General features: G+C 37.6%; 1 protein-coding gene across 2 annotated transcripts in view; it reads right to left on the minus strand.

Annotated features, from left to right (window-relative positions):
• The window catches only part of LOC124716937 (breast cancer metastasis-suppressor 1-like protein-A), an 80,008-nt gene extending 62,908 nt beyond the window's left edge, over positions 1-17,100 (minus strand). For both annotated transcript variants that reach the window (XM_047243518.1, XM_047243519.1), the window contains exon 1: positions 16,971-17,100. In XM_047243518.1, coding sequence (XP_047099474.1) covers positions 16,971-16,989 — 19 coding nt within the window. In that variant the 5' untranslated portion in view covers positions 16,990-17,100. The remainder of the gene's footprint in view (positions 1-16,970) is intronic.
• Between the last annotated feature and the right edge of the window lie 2,561 nt (positions 17,101-19,661).

Genomic DNA, 19,661 nt, shown 5'->3' on the forward strand with positions numbered 1-19,661 from the left:
TGAATGGCTGAAAGCAAGGGGAAACTACAGCTGTAATTTTTTCCGAGGGCATGCAGCTTTACTGTATGGTTAAATGATGATGGTGTCCTCTTGGGTAAAATATTCTGGAAGTAAAATAGTCCCCCATTCGGATCTCTGGGCATGGGACTACTCAGAAGGACGTTGTTATCAGGAGAAAGAAAACTGGCATTCTACGTATTGGAGCGTGGAATGTCACATCCCTTAATTGGGCAGGTAGATTAGAAAATTTAAAAAGGGAAATAGATAGGTTAAAGTTAGATATAGTGGGAATTAGTGAAGTTCGGTGGCAGGAGGAACAAGACTTCTGGTCAGGTGAATATAGGGTTATAAACACAAAATCAAATAATGGTAATGCAGGAGTAGGCTTAATAATGAATAAAAAAATAGGAGTGCGAGTAAGCTACTACAAACAGCATAGTGAACGCTTTATTGTGACCAAGATAGACACGAAGCCCACGCCTACAACAGTAGTACAAGTTTATATGCCAACTAGCTCCGCAGATGACAAAGAGACTGATGAAATCTATGATGAGATAAAAGAAAATACTCAGAGAGTGAAGGGAGACGAAAATTTAATAGTCACAGGTGACTGCAATTCGATAGTAGGAAAAAGAAGGGAAGGAAATGTAGTAGGTGAATATGGAATGGGGGTAAGAAATGAAAGAGGAAGCCGCCTGGTAGAATTTTGCACAGAGCATAACTTAATCACAGCTAACACTTGCTTCAAGAATCATGAAAGAAGGATGTATACATGGAACAGGCCTGGAGATACTGGAAAGCTTCAGATAGATTACATAATGGTAAGACAGATTTAGGAACCAGGTTTTAAATTGTAAGATATTTCCAGGGGCAGATGTGGACTCTGACCACAATCTATTGGTTATGAACTGTAGAGTAAAACTGAAGAAACTGCAAGAAGGTGGGAATTTAAGGAGATGGGACCTGGATAAACTGACAGAACCAGAGATTGTACAGAGTTTCAGGGAGAGCATAAGGGAACAATTGACAGGAATGGGTGAAAGAAATACAGTAGAAAAAGAATGGGTAGCTTTGAGGGAGGAAATAGTGAAGGCAGCAGAGGATCAAGTTGGTAAAAAGATGAGCGCTAGTAGAAATCCTTGGGGAACAGTTTCTCCATTTGTCTGTAAAGAATTCGCGTTAGTATTTATTAAACTCATAGTTCGGTAATTTTCACACCTGTCAACACCTGCTTTCCTTGGGATTGGAATTATTATATAATTCTTGAAGTCTGAGGGTATTTCGCCTGTCTCATACATCTTGCTCACCAGATGGTAGAGTTTTGTCAGGGCTGGCTCTCCCAAGGCTGTCAGTAGTTCTAATGGAATGTTGTCTATTCCCGGGGCCTTGTTTCAACTTAGGTCTTTCAGTGGGCTGTCAAACTCTTCACGCAGTATTGTATCTCCCATTTCATCTTTATCTACATCCTCTTCCATTTCCATAATATTGTCCTCAAGTACATCGCCCTTGTAGAGACCCTCTATATACTCCTTCCACCTTTCTGCTTTCTCTTCCTTGCTTAGAACTGGGTTTCCATCTGAGCTCTTGATATTCAAACAAGTGATCCTCTTTTCTCTAAAGGTATCTTTAATTTTCCTGTAGGCAGTATCTGTCTTACCCCTAGTGAGATATGCCTCTACATCCTTACATTTGTCCTCTAGCCATCCCTGCTTAGCCATTTTGCACTTCCTGTCGAACTCATTTCTGAGACGTTTGTATTCCTTTCTGCCTGCTTCATTTACTGCATTTTTATATTTTCTCCTTTCATCAATTAAATTCAATATTTCTTCTGTTACCTGAGGGTTTCTACTAGCCCTCGTCTTTTTACCTACTTGATGCTCTGCTGCCTTCACTACTTCATCCCTCAGAGCTACCCATTCTTCTTCTACTGTATTTCTTTCCCCCATTCGTGTCAGTTGTTCCCTTATGCTCTCCCTGAAACTCTGTACAACCTCTGGTTCTGTCAGTTTATCCAGGTCCCATCTCCTTAAATTCCCACCTTTTTGCAATTTCTTCAGTTTTAATCTACAGTTCATAGCTCAATAGATTGTGGTCAGAGTCCACATCTGCCCCTGGAAATATCTTACAATTTTAAACCTGGTTCCTAAATCTCTGTCTTACCATTATATAATCTATCTGATACCTTCTAGTATCTCCAGGATTCTTCCATGTATACAACCTTCTTTTATGATTCTTGAACCAAGTGTTAGCTATGATTAAGTTATGCTCTGTGCAAAATTCTACCAGATGGCTTCCTCTTTCATTATATCACCTACTATGTTTCCTCCTCTCCCTTTTCCAACTCTCGAATTCCAGTCACCCATGACTATTAAATTTTTGTCTCCCTTCACTACTTGAATAATTTCTTTTATCTCATCATACATTTCATCAATTTCTTCATCATCTGCAGAGCTAGCTGGCATATAAACTTGTACTACTGTAGTATGCGTGGGCTTCACGCCTATCTTGGCCACAATAATGCATTCACTATGCTGTTTGTGGTAGCTTACCCGCATTCCTATTTTTTTATTCATTATTAAACCTACTCTTGCATTACCTCTAATCGATTTTGTATTTATAACCCTGTATTCACCATACCAAAAGTCTTGTTCCTCCTGCCACCGAACTTCACTAATTCCCACTATATCTTGCTTTAACCTATCCATTTCGCTTTTTAAATATTCTAACCTACCTGCCTGATTAAGGGATCTGACATTCCATGCTCCGATCCGTAGAATGCCGGTTTTCTTTCTCCACTTTCCTTAGTACATACTGTTTTCTTCTTGTGCTTCTTGTCTTGCCGGATTTTTTTAAGGGGGACTATGTTAGGGGATACAACAGAAATGCTAACATTCAATGCATCAACAACTTCACACCCATGAATATAAACCTCTGCACTGACTTCTTCAGTTTCACAGTCCAGTGAGGGCGGATCGTTCAGATGGATTATCACTATATTTCTTGTTGCAGCGAGTATAGTAATTCCTGCACAAAGGATGTGATGGTAACACAGTTACTTGAGGAGCAAGATATTTCTCTAATACCTCAGACAGATTTCCAACAATTGTGGAGTATTTTTTACTTTTCTCAAACAGCACCTTCTTTTGTCTTCTTTTCATCATCCACACACTTCACTCTTTCACTACTGTAGCTATCTGGCATTGTTTCTAAAAAAAGTTCAAACCAGGCACAAAACTATATGCAGAATGATTCATATGCAAGTTCTCACTTGTCTGTTACAAAAAGAAGGGAGCTAGAGACAGTGTTGCCAACATGCAGAATGTTGAAAAATTTCAATCACTCAAAACAGAAAAATATTGCCCACTTTGATTGCAGTAACTACAAACACATCAAGCAAACAATATATTATGCAGTTTTTGTAAGTTTTGTGATGGTGGTTTTCAATAAAAATAATTTGTAAAAACACATAAAAATGCAATTCTTTAAATTTTTAGTAATAAATATTTATATAATACACATGGCTGGGGCAGAAAAGATATTGTTTATAACTATATCAGTTGTATTTGGTAATATAACAAAGAAGTAGCATTCTGTGACTTTATTTTTTTAAACAGCATTTGTTTTTGTATTTTCTTCTTAACTTTGTAAGATATGAGAGAGAGAGAGAGAGAGAGAGAGAGAGAGAAACACCTGCCAGGCCTGTCCAGTACTTTTAGTTTATTGGTTATACTTTTTTGGTATTTTACTATTTTAGGAGTTATTTATAAAATACAAATTTTCAATAAACTGTACCATTTACAAAAGCTAAGATAAAATGACAATATTTTACTTCTTAAGGTAGGGCAGAGAGTGTACTATTGTAAACAGTTCAGTGATAGGATTGTTCTTATCAGAATCGACAGCTAACAAACACCGTCAATGATAGTTCAGGTATACCTGCTAACGTTGCAAGCTGAAGGTTAAGAGACAGAGAAAGTATAAGAGGTTTTTAAAGGGGTAATACAGTAGGTAAAGGGAGATGAAAATCTAATAGTTATGGCGGACTGGAATGCAGTTGTAGGAGGAGGAGTAGAAGAAAATGTTACAGGAGAATGTGGGCTGGGGACAAGGAAGAAGAGAGGAGAATAAATTTCAGCTAGTAATAGCAACTACTCTGTTCAAGAACCACAAGAGGAGGTGGTATACTTGGAAAAGGTTAGGTGATGCAGGAAGATTTTTGTTAGATTACATTCATGGTCAGACAAAGATTCTGAGAGCAGAAACTGGATTGCAAGGCGTATCCAGGAGCAGATATAGACTCAGATCGCAATGTAATAGTGATGAAGAATAGGCTGAAGTTTAAGAGATTAGTCAGGAAGAATCAATATGGAAAGCAGTGGGATACAGAAGTATGAAGGAATCATGAGACACACTTGAAGGTCTCTGAGGCTATAGATGCAGCAATAAGGAATAGCTCAGTAGTTGAGAAGGGTTGGACATCTCTGAAAAGGGCAATCACAGAAATTGGGAAGGAAAAGATAGGTACAAAGAAGTTAACTGTGAAGAAACCACGGGTCACAGAACAAATACTTCAGTTATGCATGAAAGAAGGAAGTATAAAAATGTTCAGGGAAATACAAAAATACAAGTTGCTGAGAAATGACATAAACAGGAAGTACAGGGAAGTTAAGAAGAAATGGCTGCATGAAGAATGTGAAGAAATCAATAAAGAAATTACTATTGGAAGGACTGACACAGCATATAAGAAAGTCAAAACAACCTTCAGTGGAGATTAAAACCAAGAGTGTTAACATTAAGATTGCAACAGGGACTCCACTGTTAAATGCAGAGGAGACAGCAGATGGGGGTTAAAAGTACATTGTCTGATGCGATAGGTGAAGAAACAGGTGTCGATTTAGAAGAGATAGGTGTTTCAGTATTAGAATCAGAAATTTTATGAGAGCTTTCGGGAACTTAGGATCAAATAAGGCAGAAAGGACAGCTAACATTCCCTCACAATTTCTAAAATCATTGCAGGAAATGTCAACAAAATGACTATTCACGTCGATTTGTATAACATACGAGTCTGACGACATATCATCTGACTTTTGGAAAAATATCATCCACACAATTCTGAAGACTGCAAGAGCTGACAATGCAAGCATTATCGCACAATAAGCTTAACAGCTCGTGCATCCAAGTTGCTGACACGAATACAATATAGAAGAATGGAATAAAATGGAGTATGTGTTAGATGATGATCGGTTTGGTTTTAGGAAAGGTAAAGACACCACAGAGGCAAGTTTGATGTTGCAGTTGATAATGGAAGTAAGACTAAAGAAAAATCAATACAAGTTCACTGGAATTGTCAACCTGTAAAAAGCGTTCAACAATGTAAATTTGTGCAAAATGTTCAGAATTCTGAGAAAAATAGTGGTAAGCTATAGGGAGACTCTGGTAATATACAATACATATAAGAGCCAAGAGGGAATAAAAAGAGTGGACGACCATGAACGAAGTGCTCGGATTAAAAAGGGTGTAAGACAGGGGTGTAGTCTTTCGCCCCTAGTGTTCTATCTTTACATCAAAGAAGCAATGATGGAAATAAAAAGAAAGGTTCAAGAGTGGAATTAAAATTCAATGTGAAAGGATAGTGATGATATGAGTCACTGACAACATTGCTATCCTGAGTGAAAATGAAGAAGAATTACATGATCTGCTGAACGGAATGAAGTACAGAACATGACTGAGAGTATCGAAGAAAGACAAAAGTAATAGGCCTCTATTTTAAGAGGAAAATTCTGATAATGTACATTTGGAGCACAGCATTGTATGGTAGTGAAATATGGACTGTGGGAAAACTGGAACAAAAGAAACTCGAAGCATCTGAAATGTGGTTCTACAGATGAATGTTGAAAACTAGGTGGACTGATACAGGAAAGAATCAGGAGATTCTGCACAGAACTGGAGAGGAAAGGAATATATGGAAACACTGACAAGGGAAAGGGACAGGATGATAGAACATCTGTTAAGACATCAGGGAACGACTTCCATGGTGCTAGAGGGACTTGTAGAGGGCAAAAACTGTAGAGGAAGACAGAGATTGGAACACGTCCAGCAAATAATTGAAGATGTAGGTGTGTGATCTGAGGTGAAATTTCTCTGCAGTGACTATTCACTAGATAATTTATTTTCTGTGTGTTGTTATATTTTAGACATATGCGTATCATATTTTCTAGTGCAGAGATTAGGAAGCAGTCAAGCATTTGCCTAAATGTGTATGGAACAAGCGATTGGAAAAAAGCACAGGTGACAACTGTATATGAGCAGGATAAAAGAACAGGCTTACAAAATTACAGCAATATCCTTAAAAAACATAACTTTGTTGCAGAATTCTAGAACATATTCTGAGTCAGAATACAATAAATTTTCTAGAGGGTGGAAAGTTTATGCACACGAATCAGCACAGTTTTAGAAAGCATCACTCGTACGATACTAAGTCTGTCCTTTTCTCACACGATATATTGTGAACTATGGTTGAATGGCATCAGGCAGATTCCATAATACTAGATTTCTGAAGAGCATCTGACATGATATCCCATTGCAGACTGTAAATGAAGACATGAGCATATGGAATAGGTTCCCAGATATGTGAGAGGCATGAAGACTTCTTAAATAACAGGACACAGTACATTGTCCTCAACGGTGAGTGTTCATCAGAGTCAATGGTATAAGTGCAACAGAACTGCTATTATTTTCTATATACATAAACAATCTGATGAACAAGGTGGGCAGAAATCTGCGGTTGTTTGCTGATGATGCTGTGGTCTACAGGAAGGTGTAAAAGATGAGTGGCTGTAGTATGATATGAGATAAACCAGACAAAATTTGTAGTTGGTGAGATGAATGTCAGGTAGCTCTAAACACAGAAAAATGTAAGTTAATACAGATGAGTAAGAAAATCAAACCTGTAATGTTTGGATACGGCATTAAAAGTATTCTGCTTCACACAGTCATATCGTTTAAATATCTAGGCATAACATTGCAAAGCGATATGAAATGTAATGAGCACGTGAAAACTGTGGTAGGGAAGGTGAATGGTAGACTTTAGTTTATGGGAGAATTTTAGGAAAGTGCCATTCATCTGCAAAGGAGACTGCATACAGAACACTAGTATGACCAGTTCTTGAGTACTGCTCGACTGTTTGGGACCTGTATCAGGTTGGACTGAAGGAAAACAAGTAGTACAGTGAAGCTTTCAGAGTTCTCCAGCTCATTTCCTTCTTTTACTCCTCTTCATCTTTGCCCCCCTACTTCGCCTTCTCCTGTAAGAAAACATGGTGCTTATGTGAATTACTACCAGGAAAAGTTACTTTCAGGCTAAGGCACTTCTAGTACAGGGCAGTATGTGTTATATCTACCAACTTCAAATTGTAACAGAAAAACTGTGTATGCAAGTCATAATTTAATAGAGTTATGACATATAAGTATGTCAATTTGCAATTACTACAGTACATAAAACTTGCTGGCAAGACTTCAGTAAACTTTAAAAATAACTTCCTTAAGAATATTACCCCACTTGCCTGGGTGCACTATTGAAGGCATTGTGGGAAGGCGTCCATAACACACCCTAATACTTCCTGTGGAATGGTGATTATTTCACAGGGCTTTTCATGTAAACATTGCAGATTAACCTTGGACCAATACCAGAAGTTTTACATATTAACATACTGAGTTGTGAAACACTTTGCTCCACTGGACACCATAAGCTGTTTGGAAAAACAGTAGTTCTCAATTAATCACTGAACGACTGTCAGTGCAGTTGGTGAGTCTGTTTTGCTTATCAGTGTCTCGACTCTTGAACCACCTGCAGTTAATACGGATAAAACTTCAAGTCACAAAGTTCGCATCTCAACAAATGTTGTGACAGTTTAACATTTGTGCATGTTGCTGTGCTTGGTGCCCTGGACTGTGCTCGAGTGACATATGTACTCATCCAGATTCTCACACATTCCAACACTTCTTCCTCGGCCTGGTGACTGCCAAATCAAAATAAAACCAGTGGCCTTCCACTGTTGCAGTCATACGAGAAAACTGTGCTTCTAAGGTATAGCCAAATGGTGATTACTGTTGTTCCATCACAACGTCTGCTGAGTCTCGACGACAGAACCAGCTGGACAAAGGTTTCCACTGCCACAATTAGTGTCGGTGCAGAACACCACTCCATGGCAACCCAACTGCCTGATCCCCTTCCACCCAGTGGTGTATGCATTTGCAGCATTAAATGTGAATCTGGTCAGAGTTACCAACAGCAACTGGTAAATACAATACAAGGCTTTAGTGGTGGCATCAAAGGGGGTCACATGTGAATTATATAGTGCCAGTCCATTAAAGACAAGTGTACCATCAGGAGCACCTTGGAGAAGTGTGACAAAACCAATTTTGTCTATACTACTATATAAAGACATACCGCCGTTTAATGTTATTACCTAGTTTTGAAAAGATCTTGACCAATTTACTTCAAATTTTTACATGATACACTAATTATATTCAGAACTGACATAGGTATATGTTTTTTTAAACAGAAATGTAGAGGTTTTCTGTTCAAACTGACTTTCAGAAAGAAAAACCTGTGCTGTGAAAATGTGTGGTTTCGTTTTCTTTCTTGCAGTCAGTTTCAACTACAATTGCATGGCAAATTGTTTCTCACATATGTATTCTTTCTCCTTATATATAACATCAAACAAAATTGTAAACACAACAATGTGCTGTTTTGTTTTCTTTCTTGCCGTCGGCCTTCCAGAAATCAAGAAAGATGTACTTACGGCCTATCAACTCAATTTAGAATACTACTACAGAATATGAATTTTCTGAAATTACGTAATCCTACCAATTCAAAGATTAAAACTATTCAAAAACATAACTGTCACTATCGTCATAGATACAGCAGCTGTTGAGGTGTCTGTCATAGCCCATATACCAACGATCCCAGCCGATTCATTTTAAGTGAGTTCATTTCCCAATGATGTTGCAACAACTAACAAGCTCAAAGTCAGAGAGACAGGTAAGAGGGCAGAGGGTGAGGAAGTGCATAGACAGGGGGAAGAGATTATGCATGGAGAGAAGGAGGGGGGGGGGGGAGGAGAGGAATGAAGAGGGGGGGGGGGGGGGGAGCTCAATGGCAATTGAATTTCTTATGGACAAAGTGTCACATGCCTGACATGCATAAGCACCTGTAATAGTCTATAACAAGTAGCAGAAATAAAGTCATTACCACGCAATCATAATGAAAAGTTACAGCTACCATTAAGAATATTACGCAGCAAATTTTAACAAAACTTCAGAAGGTTTTCTCAAATTACCAAAATGATTTTTTCCTATGTCTTTCCTGTGTCACATGGAATCAATGACTAGTGTAGGGACTGGCAGTTGACCCTGAATGTAAATATTTGTATTTTACTATACATAAATAGGTGGTGATATCCACCAGGTCTACTGCCCAACTACATTATTGGCATGGGGGATAAAAAAAAAAGAAAAAAACCCTCTGGAAATAGAAAGAGCCATAAAATAACTATGGGTAACAGCCTGACACCTCCCAAGGTGAAATGACCACACAAAATTAGGTACAGCAAAAGCAGATGCCAAGCTGAGATTAATTGCTACAATGAGGTTTCAATTTAAGGGAACTGGTAAACATTCAATATGAAGTAAAGAAGTAAACTTAATGTTATCCTCGATACCATCACAGAAAATGTGTTTTATTGTGTTGACGGTAGCTCCCATCACTGACCATGAACAGACTGACTGAAAGCAGCATCAGAAAGGCACCACGTAATGGTTTGTCTGACTACTTGGCATCCATCTAATGCTACTTTCAATCATTCTGATGATGCCCAATGGTGCCTGATACAGGTTAATTATATAAAATATTTTCTGTGATTGTGTCAAAGAAAATATTAAGTGTTCAAAAAAATTAAAAAGTGAATCATTATCTGCATGACAGAAATCATGAAAACTTAAGAAGCTTTGGTGAGGAAAGAGATCTCTTGGGAACACATGCAAGAAACAGGTTAGCGGGCAATGAAAAGACATGCAGGGGCAGACAGTTTCTGGTTAATCATACTCTGCAAATCGCAGTGCCAGACAAAAGGAACTTCTCTTTGTAACAGTAATTTGGCTTTTTGGTGCATTTCAGTTTTTTTTTTTATTTACACATCTGACATGTAAAAGTTAAACTTACCATTGCTCCTGCTGTTGAACAGCTGTAATGTACCTTTTACTTTGCAAATACATTATAGCAACTAATACAGTTTGGATAACCACTAATAACAAAGTAGAATTTTATTTTTGAATACAAAATAAATTACTTTACTTCTATTATGCATGTGAAAGGGAAAATATATGGAAACCTATCATTCTGGTAATCTGAGAAAATCTTGTGAAGTTTCGTTACAAATTAGATGCAATAATAAGTTTATTGGTAGCCATAACTTTTCATTACAATTACATGGTAATCACACTTTACTTCTGTATTTCTAGTACTTGTTATATACTACTATACATGCTAGTGGTCATTAGGCCTGTGACACTTTGTCCATAAGAAATTTTATTGCCCTATAGCTTAAAAAATGATTGAAATATACCACAAGAACACTATAAAGCAGGAGTAAAAGCTTTTTATTCTAAAAATTTAGTAGGCAACCACATGATGATAACCACACATCCCCAAAAAGATGAAGTGAGGTTCACAATTACTCTATAAGGCTACATTCGTAAACGAACTTTAAATATCAAACAAGGCAACAGTGTACTTCAAGCACCTTCATTAACAGATATTAAATATCAAACAAACCAACAGTATACTTACACCAACTACCTAAAAATACATACTGTATCCAGAAATCTCAACAGCAAAACTCACTTAATCCTTCTTGTCCAGAATTGGTTCAAGCAAAACACACACCATGCCATTATCATCAGTCAGAACACATTCATCCTTGTTGTCTGGCCACACAAAGGTGGCACAGTTAATTTTTACAAAATATGTCTCCTCAGTCTCGTCATACGTATCTGGCATAACAACTGAATATCATGTAGCTCTGTATTAGACTTAGGATTGATACAGTAATTGCTAATATCACAGACATAAAAAACCTGAATCACATCACAGGTATCACATACAATGTTATCAGATCTCTCCCTCCTTGATGTTTCTCCAACTACTACGCATCCCCCCCTTTTTTTTCTGGTGACAATTTGCAGTAGATTTGCTGTATTGCCATTGGTTGATACTGACAGTGCTATCTTAGTTCTCCAGACTACTCTTTCCAATGTCTGACGAGAACTTTTATGAGCATCTGTGTCTTGTTAGTTCTTTTTAAGTTTTTCTTAATTTTGCTGACAATGTTGCACTCGTTTTCCTCTTTTGGTGATACCCTCTGCCTCTCTCCTACTGCTTCACTTGACAATGTTCTTCCTCTTTGCATGGTAGCTTTTTTCTCCAATTTTCCCAGCTTCCTTTCGCAGGTGTATGAGACTACATTAAGCCAATATTTTGAAGTAAGAACAGGCTTGTCACATGTCTAACAAAATGAAACTTACAGAATGCTACACCTCATATTTCAGAAACAAAAATAATTAGATGAGAATTGATTGTTCAAGCAGACTCACTCAATGATGAAATTAGAGCATAGAAGTTCCCAGTCTTATACTGATAGGCATTAAAGTAACACTGCAAGTCCAAACATAGTATTGGCAGCCATTTTGAATAATTTGGGCAATGTTGTCAGATATGGTTCATGGATGCTAAGTGCAATTGTCAATGGTGCAAACTTTGGAAAATACTTTCCTCTTGCTCTGGGAAGAAAAAAAAAAATTAATGTCACATGCAACAAAAACATTACAATTTTCCTGTTTACTGTTATACAGTCTTGATACATGAATATCTGGTGGTTGTTATACTTGGAAACTACATATAATTACCTTTCATTTCATATGCCACTTTCACTAGTTTCTTGAAAAATGAAATACACATATCTTCAAAATATTGTGAAATGCCCCAAATTTCCCATTCCAATTACTTGTGGAGCATGGAAGAATGACTGCGTAAATGCCTATATGTACACTGTAATTAGTCTAATGCTAACTTCTTGATCCCTACAAGAGGGGGTTGTAGTGTAATCCTATATTCATCATTAAAAAGTTGGTTCTTCACACTTACTAAGTTTGCGTTCATGGGATAGTTTGCATCTATCTCCAAACGTTTTCCATTTTAATTCTTTCACCATCTATGTAAGGCTTTCCTATGTCTCAAACAAACCCACGTGCATTCATACTGCCCTTCTTTGTGTGTATTCATTATGCCCTGTTAGTCTTATTTGGTATGGGTCTCACACACTTGAGCATTATTCACAGATGGATCGCAAGAGAGTCTGGTAGGTAATCTTCTTTGCAGACGGATTTCATTTCCCTAGTGTTCTATCAATGAAAGAAAAGTCTGCAACCTGATTTACCTACAACTGCACCTATGTGACCGTTCCATTTCACATGTTGTAAATTGTTACACCCATTTCAACTGTGACTCGTTGATATTCTAGTCACCTGATCCTACATTTTTTTCCCTCCATTTTACGAATGAAATTTTATATTTCTGAACATTTACAGCAAGTTGTTAATCTTTCCACCACTTTGAAATCTTATTAAGATCTGACTGAACTATCAAAGTGATATGGAACAGGCCAGTTTTTCTTTTTTTTTTTTTTATTTTTTATTTTTAAAAAAGGTCTATCTGCTTTTGAAAAGAAATTTGTCCACAGAAGAAATGATTTTATGTTAGATATAAAACTTGCTTTGCTACCTATCACACATTTTATGTTATTGAGGAATGCTCAAAAATTTTTGTTGCTGGATATTAAATGCTTTCTGAGACACTGGCAGCTTTAATAATGGGTAATAAAGGTCACTTTTCCCTCTTGAGTTGTAGGTATGCACATCACTGTTGTTCTCAAACTGTGATAGATTATATGAGAAATGTCATTAGCCAATACACGTATTGTAATGATGCAGTTAAAAAACCTAAATGCTTGAAGAACAGCAGTATTATGAAAAGGATAATTGTTACTAATAATACAAAGGAGACACTGAGTCACAGACACGCACAATGAAAATACTGTTATGCATTTAAACTTTTGGCCAAAAGGCGTTGTTCTGAAATACTCACACACTTTCACACAAACACAACATGCCATTTGGAACTTGCAGCTCAGCCACAGAGGCCAGAAGCAGTGGTCACATTTGTGCGAGTTCTGCTTGTTGAATGTGTTCTTGGAAATACGGAACCGTCTGATTCCACCCGTCTGCTTTGACCCATGACGTCACAAATACGGCGGAAACAAAAACACACACACACACACACACACACACACACACACACACACACACGAGGGGGCCGTAACCCCCCCCCCCCCTCCCAGGGGTCGTAACCCCTGCAACCCATAGAAGATAAAGATGCTTCAGTAGCTGATTAGCGTTTTTTGTCTTTTTAGAAAAAAATCTCACGGGATAGAACGAACAGATCAGAAAGATAAATATAATAAACTAAAACAGAAAATTAAAATAAGTAATAAGCGTTTTTAAATTTTAAAAAAAATCTCACGAGATAGAACGAACAGATCAGAAAAGCAAATAAAATAAGATAAAACAGAACTGGAGACAGCCACACGCAAACCAAACTCCGCGCCGTCATGACGTCACACACAACACCCTTACGTCACGGGTCAAAGCCGACGTGTGGGATCGGACGCTTCTGTCGACCCGTGTTCTTTACTTTGGATGAAAGCATTTTGGCTGAAAGCTTAAATGTAAAAATTAACAAACATCTTGCTCACAGTCCAGATCTCATCCTAAATGACCAGACACAACTCAACACTTCCCCTCTCCTAAACTTCATATAATCATCTTTGTTGTTCAATACCTCCCACACTCTCTCTTCCTACATATTCCCATTTTCCTGTAGTCATTAAGTTGTTTTATTTGTTGCAGTTGTCTTTGTATTCCACATATGCTGTAGTTTCAATAGTTAAGGGTTTGCTTTTAACTTGTACTTGTATTACTGTCCATGTTTAACTCCCCTTGTAGTTGTCTCATCAAATACTGTTCATATTTTACTTTGCTCATTTATTTAATGTAAACTGGTATACAGCCACTGCTTTGATTATAATGTTAATGTTAAAACGCAGTACCACCACACTCTCAAACTGTAGGTTCCCTCAAACACCTCAATTTTCCTGCATTTACTAATTTCTGTTTATCTTATTGATATTGTTTAAGTTCCTTGTGTATTCTGTATTTACATTGACAACTGTCTCTTCTTTTTAAATTGGTTGTGTATCACTCTCCATGTTTCATACCTCTTGATACAGCCTCGTCTAGTACTAATTTTATTTTATATCATTAGTTTTGTTTATTAATAGAAACTGTTATGTAGGCATGCTATTCCTATTTTGTGCTAAAGGTTTTCCTGTCAACTCCATTGTTATTTATGTACTGTTCAGATTTCACTATTTTATTGCAAAGATGTTACTCACTGTATGTTTCTACTTCACTCTAGATGTGTTACTTCTCTTCCAATGTTGTCTGCTAACATTTAACTTCTTTGGTGATAATACTCAGTAAATGTCTGAAGATGGCCTTGTAAGACGAAAACCGGTTAGCAATAAAAATAATATTGTAGAACAAAAGCGAACTGGTGCTTTTCATTTATTATTATAATGTTGTTCTACCAAGAACCGACGGAAGATTCTGTTAAATGTAAAACAGTCGTTTTATTGTGGCTGTCTGTGATGCAATGTTTCCTCTATATGATAAGTAGCTTTCTATTCTTTTCATAATACGGATGTTATTCTCTGCTTCAGTGTTTAGCTCCTTGAAGAGGCAGCTACATGACAACTGCAGGTGAACACCACATATTACTCTTACTGTTCACTTTTGTGCAATCAAAACTTTCTTGCTACATGGTGAGTTACCCCAGAAAATTACTTCATAAGAAATTACTGAGTGGAAATACATAAACAAAGTTAAAAATATCAATTATATGAAGAGCTGAAAATAATGTGTTTTCCAGTGCCAGTTTTCATCAACAGTACATTCAAAACTTTCGAGCCTTCTGCCCTATTCACCAACTCCTACTTGATGTCCCAATGTGGCCATACTTTCAACAATAGCAATATGTGTGGTATTGAGTCAAATGCTTTTTCGTTGTCAAGAAATACTGCAGCTAACTGCATTAACCCATGTCTTTCAGAATGTCATCTGAAAAACTACAAGCTGGCTTCCACATGATCAATGTTTCCAGATTCAATGCAGGCTGTCATGGAGGATGTCATTCTGTTTGAGATAGCTCACTGCGCTTGCACTCATGTTGGTATATGAGGGATTGGCACAGGAGAGAAACCGTAGGGGCAGTTGTGGATGCATGTCGATGGAAAGAAAAAAAAGGTATGGAACGTCAGAATTTAATGTCCCGTCAACAGTGTGGTCATTAGAGATGGGTCATGAAAAGATTAGCACAGAACACCAGGAAAAGAAGAACAGCATTAGGCCAATAGGTAGAGAAAAAAAAAAGCTTTTGAAAATGCAGACTGGAGCAACATCTAAAATTATATTCAATATGTGAATTGAGTAGTAAATAAAAAGAAACCAAAGAAAACAATTTGAAAGAGAGTTAAAGTACAGGGAGAAGAAATAAAAATTTTGATTGTTTGCCAGTGACACTGGACTTCTGTCGGACATAGGAAAGAACTTGTAAGAGCAGTTGACAGAATGACTAGGGTAATGATAACAGATTACAAGATGAACATTAACAAAAGTAAAACAAGAATAACTGAATATACACAAAACTAAACCAAGTGATGCTGGAGGAATTAAACAATGAAATGAGACCCTAACTTATGATGGCAGAAATAAAGAGGATATAAAATGTAGACTTACAGCGGCAATACATACATTCCTGAGAAAGAAAAATTGGCCAGCTGTGAAAATAAGTTTTCGTTATAAAATCTTTCATTAAAGTACCTATCCAGAGAGCAGTCTTTATTTGGAAGTGAAATGTATGCAATAAACATTACAAACAAAAAGAGAGTAGTAGGTTTTGTAATTTGGCGCCCAGAAGACTGCTGAAGTTAGATAAGGGGATGGAGTAACTGATGAAATGGTCAGAGAAGAAATTTGTGACACAGCCTGCCTAGAAGATAGCACTGGCTGATAGTACACACCCATAGGCATCAAGCACTCGCCAGTCTGGCAATGGAGGTACAGGGTGGGAGAGTGGGATTTGTAGAAAGAAGATCAAAGTGTCCCCCCTCATCATAATCATTCACTAATATGGCCTCCTTTGTCTACCTCAAACCGTAGCACCTACACACAAATTTTCCCACATATATTACTAGGCCTACAATAACTCTGCTTACTTTCTGTTTCCGTACCGAAAGCTCTAACCTTTAGTGGAGACATAAATAGAGGAGCCGGTAGTTCCATAGCATGATATACGGCCACCAATAACAGCTTGAGCTGAAATGTCATATGTAATGTCTAACATCATTTCGTTAAATGTATTCAAGCACGAATAAATACAACGACATAAGTTCTGCTACGGTTAAATTTAACTTTGCCTTACCACATTCATATTTGACGTTACAGGGGGTGCGTTTATCTAACAGAAACTCAGTTTATGGTACAGATTCCTCTCCAAAACAAGAAAGTTCGGAAGGTAATATAACTGTTGGTTATAGCCATAAAGACGGTTGTGGCCAAATATTTCGTAGCGGACGTAATGTAGTGTTAAAAGCAGCTGGCTGCACCCTTTCCGTTCGCATTAATACACACAGAACAGTACGACAATAGACGCTCGTGTGGTCTGAATTCCTACGAACGACAACATAACGTATGCAACGTTCGTGAAAGTAAACTCGAAATGTTACTGTTTTACTTACCCTGTACCACGCGTTTCATTGTTCTCGTCTTCTTCTTTTACAATTAAGTGCATGAGAAAACTTCACGCATCACTTTCTAATATTAGTAAACACACGCCGTCAAACAAAACACTATCAACTGTCGCTGTCCTTCTACATCAAAGTTGATCGCAGAGAGTAGCATAATGTCTTTGGAGTAGTCATGTCGATAGATGATATCGAACCACACTCTAACATGTCGAACCACAGTCTAACATAATGTTAGACTGTGTGCCGAACTAACACCCCGTTGACATGGGTCTCTCAAAACCGGATTTCGTAAACTGATTTCCCAATACCGCTACAGGATGGTCATATAAACATTTCAAAGTCGATTCTGGAAATCCACTTCTAGTTAGCGGTTTTCCAATTCCGTAATCGATATTCGCTGCTATGTAAACGCAACAGGTTTTGAATCGTGGTTGAGCTGTCAGATTTGGTCTTATTTTTAAAAAATTTCGGTTAATATGGACAAAGTTGTTTCTTGTATGATGAAGGATAAGTTGAAATATTAGACAAAAGCTGTTTACACATCGTGTAACTGAAGAGAAATAGTGACTGTGCTGACTAAATCAGAAACTGTAGCAGCTGGTTTTAAGACGCAATATTTAAATGGGCTAGCAAATCAGCTTCAGACCTTAACATGTTAACACGACAGCGAAAAACGGTTTCCGGAAATCAGTTTTCCTCTTTCGTAAGATGTGTCGCATGTAAATGTAGTGTATCAGACCGGTCTATCTTAACGACGTGCTTACGCAAATCTCCACTCTCATAGCATCTGCGCAGGCAAATGCTAGCGTGTGGATAGGAGAGTGTCAGAAACCTGATACGTGAAATGTGCACGAGGCAATTGCTTGTTCAGTCTAGTGTTTCTCGTTTTTGTGTGCACAGCGAATTCTTAAAAGGGAGATACACGTCACTGCTCCAGAGAGTTCATTACAGAATTTATTGAAATATATAAGAGTCACAAATGTCTGTGAAAAATTAAGAGCAAAGAATACAACACTCGAGATAAACAAGCAGTTGCTTAAGGCCCTCCATAAACAACGATATGTCTGCGGAGAAGTGTGCACAAAGGTCTGTGCATGCAATAGATCGCTGCAAATGTGGTGTGTTCACACGCCACAAGTTCCGATCTAGTGCTTGCCCGCCATTTGCAGTGTAGAAAAGAAATTTCAGTGGCAAGAGACTATGCTCTCGGTACCTAAAAGTTTATTTCGTTTAATGAGAAGCGCAGTAAGTTCTATTATGGTCTGTGTTTGTAACTTACCTCGAAAAAAAAAAAGAAATTGCAAATAACGTTCAAGAAACAGGAAGACCTTCCAAAATGGTCTAAACAGTGGCTGCTTAAGCGAAGGCAGTTTTCTCAGACAGATTTACTTCAGGAGTTGCAGGATGAACCTAACGACTGGTGCAATTATTTGGGGATTGATATGGAAGCGTATAATTGTCTTCTGATGTCCATAATTCCTCTATAATACAGGAAAATACTGGTTTGGGAAAGGAATTTCTCCCCATTTGTGGCTAATGGTGGCGTTAAGATTCCTGGCAACAAGCATAAAGTGAAATCATACCCAATACCTGAGAAGCTATTTACACTTTCGTGAAGGATGATTTCATGAAGGCAAGTAAAGACCTGTTCATCATTTCTGACAAGTTACACATATTTTCCTGTTTTAGACGTGTTTGATACACAGTATATTCTTAAAAATTTTGTACTTGACCTATCTGCTATAGTTTGTTTCCTGCCTGAAGTCTACCAGTAACCTGTTCAATACTTTTGCACCAGTATATAAAACTCCATTCTAAACTGTAGTTAGGGATTGATAGGTTATCTGGGAAGTGTTACTTCTAGTCTTGTGGTTCGCCCTTCGCCTCTACATCAATCTTGTTATGAACTTCATATTATATTAGGATAATAAAACAAGTATAATTATTCCTACATCCCTAAAGAAACTGTTTCAAGGTCTCCCATTATCAGCTTAACACAACATTCTGGCTGCAGTCTTCTTTAGAACAAATAGGGCCTAGTTTTTTTTAGCTAGACTGTCGCATAAGATTATGGCATTGGACAATGAAAGTATAATAGCAATCCCCTGGCTCCAGATAGAATAGAATTCGTTACTTTGCTTAGCTCTTTGCAGTACCAGAGTAATTTTTTATTGGTGTTTCCCTGTTTCCTGTATGGTCAACCTCTCGTAATTTCTCTGTTAAAGAGATGTAAGCAGCTACCTTCTTATCTCTGTCTTATCTCTATTTTATGCCCTTAGATTTCAGCAAACATACACCAGTAAATTTCGATAAATTCAGCAATGGAATCTGTAGAACACTGACTTATATCTACCATTTTAACATCCACTATGTACACACAGACAAGAAACATTAGACTGAACAAACAGGGACCTTAACACGTTTTACGCGTCAGATTTACGACGATCTACTGTCCACAAACGCTCCAACTTAGCTGTGTAGATATGATTTGAACCCACACATTCGAGCAATTTCGCTCAAACTTCCAAGTCCAACCTCCCGTGTTGTGCACATTTGACATCTGTGCAAATCTTCTATTCACACCTGACGATCTGTCCATGTGGATGCAATGTGCACAGACAAATCATTGCGTGTGGACAGGCCTTGAAAAATAATTCGTTACGGGCTGTTTGTCACAAAGAA

This window comes from Schistocerca piceifrons, chromosome 9 (assembly GCF_021461385.2).
Source record: "Schistocerca piceifrons isolate TAMUIC-IGC-003096 chromosome 9, iqSchPice1.1, whole genome shotgun sequence".
Classification (NCBI taxonomy): Eukaryota; Metazoa; Arthropoda; class Insecta; order Orthoptera; family Acrididae; genus Schistocerca; species Schistocerca piceifrons.